Source organism: Morone saxatilis, unplaced genomic scaffold, assembly GCF_004916995.1.
Source record: "Morone saxatilis isolate NCDOM2014 unplaced genomic scaffold, NCSU_SB_2.0 Contig12, whole genome shotgun sequence".
Taxonomy (NCBI): domain Eukaryota; kingdom Metazoa; phylum Chordata; class Actinopteri; family Moronidae; genus Morone; species Morone saxatilis.
Genome location: NW_023339674.1, coordinates 20,993,801 through 21,005,429, shown reverse-complemented (window position 1 = coordinate 21,005,429; position 11,629 = coordinate 20,993,801). Strand labels below are relative to the sequence as shown.

The window sequence follows — 11,629 nt, the reverse complement described above, 5'->3', positions numbered from 1 at the left end:
CAAACTGGTCACGTCCACCTTGAAATGTTGATTTTATGTCATGGATTTAAGGGCTAGCAAATCAGTAAAGGCAAGTTTGAGGCAACAAAGAGAAAATGAGTAAATAACCCACTTTGATTATAGAAATAAAAACTGGCCTTATTATTATATGATTTTATACTCGTGTTCATATCTCCCTGGAAGGATGTCAAACGGGAAAATTGGTCAGTAATATTTTTTCCATTATTCGTCCTGAGATACAATATTCTTCAGTCACACTGTCAACAATCTTACTGTCAGGTGATATGAGTCACACTGAGTGCCCAAAGGGAACAATTTAGAAGTTAGCTTTACATTACTGACTCAATCCCAACATGACTTCATGTGGTATTTTACACAGTTGCTCATTCTGCTCTGAAATATAAAGGCTGTGAAAAACGCTGATATTCATGGCTGGAGGTGCAAGCAGACACCAAAAATGTTCTGTTCTATAAAATGTTCACATTGAGTACGGTGTGTGGTTTACCGTGGTGCAGCTGAACCTTTAAACAACTCCAGCGATGATGCTGATACTGAGAGTAATACTCAGAATACTAATAATTTGCCTCTCCTGAACCTTTCTGCACCTGTTTGGAACTTTTAAATATGTCTTCTTTTATATGTCAGAGTTTTAGGACGGTATTAGGTTGATTATCATGAATTATACAATCACTCGAGTAATCTCAAAATCTACACCTATTAGGATTCATCTTCTTATCGTGCCTGTAAAGGTGATGCACACTTTAAAAGGCTAATGAAATCACGTTTAAACCAACTGGATAAAACATTAGTGTGCATACGTTGGCATCTTCCTCTCTTGACTTATATATCAACAGAATTGTAGTGTCACAAAGAACGCTCTGCTTTATCTGGCTGATAATGGTGACATCTACTGTTGATAACAGTAATTACATATTCAGGGTAGAAAATAATGCAACATTTATGGAAGAGAAAAGAAAATGTATTTGTAAATGTAAAGAATTAGTAAAACTAAAGGAAAATAAGTTTAATTATCAGCATATGAGAGGTTGCATTTGAGTTTTATAATCAGGAGTGTTTAAATACTTTTATTCCTTATTTTTAAATGAACAGAATGGTTTGTTTTGTCATTTCAGATCATCCTTATCTCTGGTGTAATACCATCTAATAGTGTCAAAAACACAATCCATCCAAATATTCAATTTATTCTTGCAGGAGTTTATGGCATTTTCTTTTAGCAGCTTTGTTTGTTCAGTGTTACAGATTGCTTACTTTATTTTAATTATGAGTGCCAGGACAAACAGGAAAACAAACAGTTCCTACTTTATCTTAATTATGATGATTTAAAAATGTACATTTTCAAAGTGTTTATATTTAACAGTACATATATGCTTTTTCTATATAACATTTTATGTCAAATAAATACTTTTATTTTTGGTTAAAATATTTACTTCAGTGTATATTAAGATTTTAGATTGTATGTATCTGCATTCATTCATGCATCCACTACCTGTTTTACACATTTTACAAATGCAGAGAAAGATACTTATTCATAACGTGCAGCAAATCAAACGTACACAACTACACCCAACCACATTATAGCAGTTTTAATGCAAATGACACACGTAACATAAAATAAAATCTGGACAAATGAATAGTATTTTAATCATATTCTTTGTGTACATTCAGACATCACTATACAGCAGTGGCAGAGGACTGTGGTTGAAATCTGGATCACTCAGTCGTGGTGCAGCAGCTCAAGTCTCAGGGTCTGTGTTGTCTCTGTACACTAAGCTTCAGAGGTCGAGTCTCTACCACACATTAAAACACATAATTAGATGAAGATTACAAAACCAAAAACACTTTGAACACTCTGATAATATAACCCCATATAAAAATGGTGTTAGCAGCCTGTAGTTCATTATAATCCAAACAATGACTGCTACCATAAGAGTAATGGAAGGATTTCAAGGGCAATTAGGGACTGTATGAAAATTAAGGGGCCCTTGTGCTTTTTTTCCCCAGCATTATTAATATTGTCTTTGGACCCTCTGGTTAAAGTGCAACACCGTTTCCACCTAATATCTAAAAATAATAATTAAAAGAACCATTTCTAACACAGTATTTTCACAATAACTACAACTAAAGTTAAAAAGAAAATCTTAAGAAATTATGTAATGGCAGGACGTCAAAACGTAACATGTATGACGATATGTTGCTATGGTGATGCTATATCATTTACAAGGAATAAATATTTATTTTATTTCATTGTCCAGATCATCCATGTTTTCTGCCTGTATGAGGGATTTACATAACATCTAGTTAAAATATTTCAATTTTGGACAGCAATGCCTTCTACAGTTGTTGGTACAGTTGTTAAAATGAAAGTATAGGGCCTACCTTTAATTTACTCATATTCTAAGGACCTTCTTCCATTTCGTGGCTGTAAGTGCAAACAACATTTTATTGAATGTTCATCCTATCCAGGGGAATTCTTTAATTATTTCATATTCTAACATAAACATGTTCATACCCGATAGAGGAAGTAGCCTCTGCTCTGGATTCCCCCAGGTCCCTGGAGTTCAGCCTGTATAGACACAAAAACCACAGAATTTAACTTCTATAGAACAATGTCCCCGTTTTCTTTGCCACTTTCTCCGTGTTGCTACAACTCTCCTCCACCAGCAAAAAGCCATCAGCACTCACGTCAGGATTTTCCAAAACAAACACCCCCACGCGTTTCTCACTCACAATTCCTCTATGTCCACTTTGCAAATGTGAGCGCTCGATAGCAATGAGAGATAAGTTCACCTGTCAGATGCACTCATTTTAGACCATAATTGCTCGCAGCTTGGGAAAGAACAACTAATGTAGACCGAGTTTGTACAGAGAGTGAGGAGAGCTGCCCGATATGAACCAGCATTATTGACATGTAAGCTCGGGAAGGGGAAAACATTCGTTGAGATCAGCTACAGAAGTACCACACACATTCATCAGTATTTGCTACAAACATACAAAAATGCATGCTGTACATTGTATGCTTTTTGTCCCCTATATTATCAACCAGGGAACTTATTGCAGTTGAGACACCTCCATACATTGTGAAAAAATGTCAGTTTGCACCACTGATTGTATACAGTTTTTTGTATGCTAAAAAGGCAATGTATTTGTTTTCAATATCTTTGCTTTATCAATCAGTGGCTGTGAGATTATTTTGTAAAGCAAAAAAAAATAAGGCGAGTGAAAGGAGAACTGGCGTGGGTGGTACATACGCGCATTGAGAGTCCTCTCTCTCCTCTTGTATGGAGTTGGGAAACAAGATGCAGGAGAGGGTGCAACAGAGGGGTCTGACAAACACACAGAGCCAGACACACAAACATGAATAACAGCTCCAGTGGACAGGAAAGTACAGAGTATGGAGTCTTCTCTCTAATAAACACACAAGAACATGCGACACAGAAATACAAACGTAATACAAATGCTTCCTTGGTGCAGCAATTTCTTCATTGCAGCCTCAGCATCAGTCTTCAGAAAACACATCACATTCTGCATTATTCACACCCTGGTGATGGAGGAGCAGAGGAAAATGTGGCTTCATATTTCATATGAGAAATATGGTTTGCTGTGGCAGGTGATCTCGCATCCTGGGATGTTTTATGTTGTTGTACTTTTCAATGAGCATAAATGCACATAAAGGAAACTAAATACATGTAAATAATCATAACGTATGTAACACTGAGTCTGCGGCTTTACAATGTAAATATTTCACTCACTACTGTTATCACAACTCCAAAAAAGCAGCTCTGCACCATCTTAGTTGACTTTTTATCTGCTACATGTAGCAGAAATCCATGACCAGAAATGACCAGAAATCTTTTGTTCTTTCAGCTGACGCATAAAAACATCAAGGAGGATCCTATTCAATAATCAAAATGCATCATTAAGTAGTGATGTTAAGAACTGCAGACACATTTTGTAGTGTTGATATAACTTTTTCCCTGATTCTTGACTCACGTTTGTGTTGTCCAGTGTGAACGGCAGACAAAGCGGGCAAACATATTCCAAGTTCTCATGCAACCAAGAAATAAAACTGCCGGTTTATAAACATCTGACATGCGGAGCACAGAACAAGGGAGACGAGCGCAACGAGAAGATTTTTATATGTGTGTATATGAGGACTGTGTATGTGTGCGTATTCATGTCGCAGTCATTGCCTGCATGCATATATGTATATACACAGTGGTTATCTGTGGTGGCAAATGTGTACCTGCATGCATTTTGATTTGGAGATTGAAGTGCGATCATTTACACAGTGGAATCAAGTCATTTGAAAAGTAAGTACCACGTTTACACACAAAGTGCGGGTCAAATATAGCTGTAAAACAATCTGAGGTGCTTTCTTCGGTCAAGCTACAGACTTTACAGTGCAGATTTATCTTGTAACTTACTTACCGCCCCCTGTGACAAGGCATTACCTTGTGGTCTAGAGTAATGAAATAAAAACTGCACAAATAGTGCATGACATAAAAAAATTAGCAACCACACACATACAAGCTAGTACACACACAAACTAGGCAACACAAATTTGTCATTAGGTTTAATCGGGACATGTCTCTCTGGGTCCAGTTGCATCATTTTAGGGAAAATAATCTGAGAAAAATAAGTTGTACTTACCCTTTTACTATTTTCTCGCACTTTCAGCTCCTGCGAAGACATGATGTACCTCTGTGAACATTTATATTGTACAGCTCTACTCAAACATGATCAACAGTCGCAGTTTACTGGGTTGTTTCATATCTAGTGTGAAAAACACTAAAACGTTTCATCTGAGCAATTATAAACTATGAGGTACCTTTGACTTCTGAACCAACATCAAGACACAGAGTTCTCCTAAGACATCAGATGCCTGGAAAAATGACCAGAAAGAAGAGTGGCTGTTAAAAGAAATCAATTCAAATAAATGTACTATATACCTGTAATATATGTGTAAAAAAAAAAAAAGAAAAAGACACAATCACAGCTTACTCACCCAAAACTTCGAGTCTGCAGAGAGGTAGGATGAGCACACAGCGTCTATCTGTGGAGCATCACAGAGGATGATGGACAGGCACACAAACAGGAAGGATAAAGAAGAGAGAAAGAATAAAAGGAAGCTGCATACCTGGCTGAGGAGCCGCCTCTGATCTGTTGTGGCTTGCTGAAGTTCTGCTGGAGCACCTTGAAAACACAGAAATACACAGTTAATATAATACAGCTAATGTTGCTATTATGATATCATCCTCGCACAATTTACACGTGACAGCAATAGAATACTTTTGTTGAAAGAACAGCGATAAAGCATGATGAAAATGTGCTGTAGAAGCTGGAGGTCAGCGGTGTCTGATGACAAACAGCATCTCCTGGCGCTCTGCTTCGACGGGATTGCATTGGATATCTGTTAGCAGGAATAAAAGCTTTACTGTAGAATTTGAAGGCAGTTATTGTCCAACATCTTGATGCATATGTGCTTTTTAAAAATTCATGATTTAAAAAAAAGATTTAACCAACTCTTCTACTTTTTACAATCTATCTAATCACGTTTCTACAATGAAAGTACGTCAACAGTACAACATCACAACAGCTTATGAGCCATATAGGAAGTCACGGTCAATCTACATCTACGCACATCATAGTCTTGTCAGGTAATAGAAACAGTGAGTCAGAGGTTGCAAGCTCAGAACGGGGTTTCTGACTGCTCTCAGTTAGGGAGCGAGAATGACAGTGATTGATGGATGATGGATGGATAAAGATCCTTTTAAACATGAATCAGGATAGATATTCACAATACGGATTTGAATCCGCTGCAAACAGACGTACAGTAAATCACATGAAAATACAGTATTTTCAAAGAAATTAAGAGAAACAATTTTAAGGTTTTATATTCAAAACTGTATCTGTTTATCTATTCAGCAACCCATATACAAATAATGGTTCTTCAGTATAAGTATAAAAAACATTAGAAATAACACATTGGCTATAGAGATGTATCATTATTAGTTGGTATTAATCATATTATTACTTTATATTAACCATATTATTTAAACTGATGATTTCTTGTGGTTTCCTTCTTTAGGTGGTGACTTTGCCAAATGTCCCATCTTACATTTGAGTACAAATGAGTAGAGAATTATAATCTGTGTTTGATTTATCTTATACTTTAGGTCAAAAAGGTTGTAGGACTGACTGAAAAGATACAGATAGACAGGTAGAACGGACAGACTAAAAGTTAGACTCCTAGAGAGTTTGAGCTGCCAGTGAAGCTGAGGATAAAACGCACAAACAGGATAAAACGCGGCTGGCTTACTGTTGCAGACAGGGATGGTGAGGATGAGCAGGGCTGCGAGGGTGATGCTGGCCGTGCTGAGTGGACTCACGGCGGTGCTGCTGCTGAGGCTGTGCGGGCTGTGCGGGCTGCTGGCGGCTCCGCGCTGCGCGGCCTGACTTTGGCTCTGGAAGGTCCTCATCTCTCTCTTTTTCTCTCTCTCTCTCTCGCTCTCACTCTCTCTCTCTCGCTGGCCTTGCTTGTCTTTTATTTGGTCCTGTCCGCTACACTTGTGGCTCTTCTGAGAGTTTCTGTCCAACGTCAGAGAAATATGAAGGCTCGTGTCACACACACACACACACACCACCCCTCCTTGCGCGCTCGACACTTGACTGCGTCATTGTTTAGGGCCCCACGCGCGCGTAAAGTCATTAGATCTGAACAACAGGTTGGCTGAACGTGACGCTTCAGGGAGGTGTTGGAATGATACACATCCAAAGTTAGGGTGAGGAAAGTGGGAACTCAAGCAGTCTTATAAGCCTTGTTTTCTCACTCACATTGCGCTCAAACACACAGAGAACACAAAGTATCACGCAAACACACTCCAAAGGCTATTTTGTAAAGGTTACATGTTATCACAAGTCTGTGATTTTTCTGGTTTTGTTGGGTTGCATTAGGCTGCATTTTATGGAAGCCAATTTCTGCCAATGTGATGGAAAGGTTAGTAATGAGAAACTTTCTCAAAACATTGACTTAGAATATTAAAATAATGAGAAACTTAATTTTTTTTTAAATATATTTTGACTTACTATATATGGGAAGTCAAAATATTGAGATACTAATTGAATTGTTTTGTCACATGGGTTTCTATATAGTATTTGATGTATGGATGTGATTTGAAGCTATTTTCTTGGGGAAACTTCCATCAGACTGTATTGACGGGGCCAATTTGTCAACAACTTCATGTCAGGAAAGCAGCTATTTCTATATACTGTGTGCTATACTTACCTTGAAAGGCTATGTTGGCACAGACTCTCATAAAATCGTTTTTATCATTTTGTAGCCCTATTTTTCTGTTGATGTTGTAATGGTAAGCGAGTATGAGGTGAGGAACCCTGCACAAAATGTACTTTCTGTAAATATACACTCAACAATTCTTTATATTCCATTGATTAAGATGCCCTGCATGTGTGTATCTCTACCTTCACTATTAATGTGAAAGTTGGAAGCAAAAAGACTGAATTCTTCTGAATGCTTCTTCATGTTAAGTTTTGACTCTGGGGACAGTAAGCAGGCCTGGCGGTTCATAGCATAACAGCAAATTGGAAACCATTCAGTGCTTTATAAACCAATAAAATCCATTATATGACATGCATGAAGCCAGTGCAACGATCTAAGAGCTGGACTGATGTGATCCACTTTTTTGGTCTTTGTAGGGACTTAACTTCTTTCTTTTTTTATTGCCTCTGATTTTCTTTTCATGTAGTCATTAGGAAAACATTTCTGGATAATATCTTCTTTCACCTGCTCATCACCTGTGTGAAGGAAGATGTTATTACACGCTTGAGCCGCATTGTAATGATCAGTGGCAAATTGTATTTTAGAGACATGTAGTATCAGATTTATGACATTTTCAATATCATATTATAAACTACACATCCACCGCACTGGCATGTTCGTTTTATGCATAAGAAGCCTTTCCCACAAAGCAAGGACCCAATAATGGCCTTAATGGCGTTACTGATGTAATCCACCTAGCAGCAAACGTAAAAACATCAACAGCCATGATGTATTTAACAGGACCAAATCACTGAAATCTGAAATTTATTTTAAAGCAGGAATTGTGCTCTTACTTTCGAAAAAATAAGCATTACTTTTGTGTGAATGTGTTTTGGACATAAGCAGCCATTATAATGCTTCTTAATACCAATCCAACAAATCATCTCAAGCCCAGCACACATCACAAACATATAAAATAATGATAATTATAAATAAATATGTCTTAATTTTGGACTTTTGATCAATATCAATGCATTCACACTGTTATGTGAATTTAAATCGTCTTCGTTATTTGACAGAGTCATTATGGATCATTACTGAATTACCTTTTCTCGTAAAACTCAGGTAATGTGTTGGTCTTTGTGTGAAGCTGCGTATGTGGTGGCACAAATACTCTCTAACACTATAACTGTTTTCTTCAGCAAAAACCCAAAATTAATATAATATATACAAAGGAAGGTGGGTTTACTTTGGTTGTAATTGGCTTTATTGTTACGAGAGAGTATAGTTTTATTACAGTGCAATGAAGAGGAGATGTGAGACAACTGAGGCAGGCAGGATGAGAGACGAGGAGCATTTTGAATAATTACTGGATTCATGCAGATATTCCATGAGGATTTTCTACACAGAATAATATGTGATGCATTTACATTGCGGTCCTGGACACATGCACACATAAATACTTTGAAAAGATGACATAATATCTTAATTCATCTCACTAACGCAAAGCATTTTTACTTTATCACTGTACAAATGGACTATGATTTATAGGGAAGATTGCTGGAAAAACAAGAAACACACTCGACCGATGACTGAAACAACAGTCCTGCCCTCATCACAGCTTTGTCTTTTGAAATCTGATGTGACTTTGTTTGAGAGCATGAGTAGCAACAAATGGAGTGCATTGGTAATTGAGTAATTCCAGGGAGTCATCACACTCATCCCCACCCTTGTCATCCTCCTACACTAATCTCTCTGGCCTCTTTAATCAATGGAGGTCAACGGAGCATAGCAACAGCACGATAAGTTATATTATTTTTTGCAGCTTTATCATATCAGCATTCATTCTTAAGGCCCTTTGAGGTGAAAGGACACCGTTTGCCATCATCAGTGTTGCTTCAGTAACTAGAACTGATGCGTTTCTTGTCTCATGAAAGCTCTGGAGAAGTCCTGAAATGTTGTGACCTTTGAAGATTTTTCTTTTATTATCAAGCTGACTGGCATTTGCATGTCTAATTGGATTGTTTGAGGGAATACCCAAAGGTAATGAGGGAAGGTTATTGTCTGTGATTCACACACCTTCAAGCCACAACACAGATTACGGTCTTTACTGTGCTCCAACTCTAAGCCACCTTCAAGGAAAGAATCAGAAGTTGAATTTGCATCTTGACAAATTTGATGAATTTTAAATAATTCTTTACACGCCTTTTAACATCTTTTGTATTATTTTGTCATTAGACATTTAAGAAAATGCACTTATTTGTGTCTGTACCGCTCCCATATCAGTTATCAGTTTGTTCACAGCCATGCTTCCAGTCATTGTGCTAAGCTAAGCTAACTGGCTGCTGGCGGTAACCTTAAATCTAACTGACTCATGTGTATCAGAATTCACACCAACCTCTCCACAATTTTTTCCCAAAATGTCAAATTTTTGCTTCAAGCACCGGGCCCAGAGTCATCAATGAAAGTACAGAATCATACCCACCAAAACACATCCATCTCTTACACAGAAGATGTTTATCTGCATGCTTTGACTGATGTTCATGAATGGAAACAAGAGGAAAATGAGCAGGGAGAGTAACCTATTAACAAGTCACATCCTCATACAAAGACCATTTGTTAACCTTATAAAATGTGACAAGCCTCTGAGTTTATTGTATTTCCAGAGTGTAGGAACCATAAAAACCAATGGTTGTAAACAGCTGCCTTTAGTGAAACATTTAATTTTTTAATTTTGTTTCCATCTTATGCATGAAATGGAAATTGCTGCCCTGACCAAAGACCAATAATAAGTGAGTAAAATTGGGTTTGAACTATAATAATCCCATTTATAAAGTCATAACTGCAGGCTTTATACATCTAAAACTGCTGGAAACATAAACATGAAAATATTCTCTTTAGATTATTTCAGAATATTCTGTGTTAATACCATGGCATGTAGACTGGGATCCAAATTAAACCAGCTATTGATGGTTTAATATTACCACTTATTACTAAGGGATTATTAACATATTAACTCATTTTCATTTAGAATCCGGTTTGAATCATCCAACTCATAATATGCTACTCATGCAGATTGTTTCAAGTAACAGAAATCCATTTATGTTACATGGTAATATGTAATTCTGACATATTGTGTTTCACTGTAAGTATCATTATATTTTATCATTATACTGAGTATCACATTCTATCCCAGCACATTCACAATTTCCTGTTCAGGCGCCGCATCCTAAATGAATGTAAGCATGCAATAAGTAATCCTCTTTCCCTCGCTGTGATGAATGTGAAATGTACAGTGTTTCACAAAGACCCTTTCATCCCATCCTTGTTTTACCATGTTTGCAGTTCGAACAAGTTTACCACGCTTCCTCTGAAATCCTTCATTAATCAAGTAGTTTATTAACAGCATTATTAGACAAATAATACAGCACTTATTTTAAGTATACAAAATGTAATCAGGACTTAAAAGTAGTGGTAACATTTTATGATAAAAAAACTGTTGTCTTTAGCTGAGCTATAGCTTAAAAGAGTACTTTTAATATGCTAGAAAATATGCTTAGCTTTTTTATGTAGCGCTTGATGATTAGACTAATACTGCTCTCATGTCTTTACAGTAATTGTGAAGTTTAAGCCAGCAGCCCCTTACCTTAGCTTAGCACAAAGAAACAGGTTGAGTCCTTGGTTATTACCCATTTCCTAGTTGTACATATTTCCTGGGGTGCAATTCCCTCTGTGTTGTAGTTGGTCATTCATATTTAGTCTTACATAAAATTTGTTTTGTTTTTAAATTTAGGACAACCTGCAATTTGCTTTCGCCAATGAGGACGATTAAGCTACCAAGGAGACCCTGGTGCAAAAATTATTTGTGGACTCCTGCTGATAAGATTCATACAATGCACCAAAGTACCAAAATGTCACAATATATACACAGAGAATACAGTTTTTTGTTTTGTTATTTAAATAAGGAATAAAGCGAGTCATAAAGTACATATTTTGAGCTGGTGGTGCTTTACTAAAGACTACTTTATCAGTTAATTTATTTATTTATCAGTTTATTTATCAGGGACAGTGCACATGAATAAACATTGCTGTAAATGCACATGAAAAAAACTAAACAAAAACATGAATACAAAATTACAAGTTATATTGAATGTATTGAAATCATTTGTGAGCATGCAGAAAAACAATAGAGAGGAGACATTTTAATGCATCTTAGTGTATCAACGTGGTGTTTAGAAATCAGTTCACCATCAGAAAAAAAGGGTCTGGGTTATCAAGTCCCCCTCCCCTCAAAAATCTGCTGTTCTTTTTGTTCCTACAGTGTGCTGTTTG

General features: G+C 36.8%; 1 protein-coding gene across 1 annotated transcript; it reads right to left on the bottom strand.

Annotated features, from left to right (window-relative positions):
* Positions 1-2,404: 2,404 nt before the first annotated feature.
* On the bottom strand, positions 2,405-6,513 carry nmu (neuromedin U). The gene is made up of 8 exons (XM_035653997.1): positions 6,341-6,513; positions 5,159-5,214; positions 5,027-5,074; positions 4,850-4,903; positions 4,672-4,701; positions 3,270-3,344; positions 2,531-2,584; positions 2,405-2,440 (listed from the first exon to the last, which is right to left on the bottom strand). Exons 1-8 carry the CDS (start codon positions 6,498-6,500, stop codon positions 2,405-2,407), a joined length of 513 nt encoding a protein of 170 aa, XP_035509890.1. The 5' UTR covers positions 6,501-6,513.
* Positions 6,514-11,629: the final 5,116 nt, after the last annotated feature.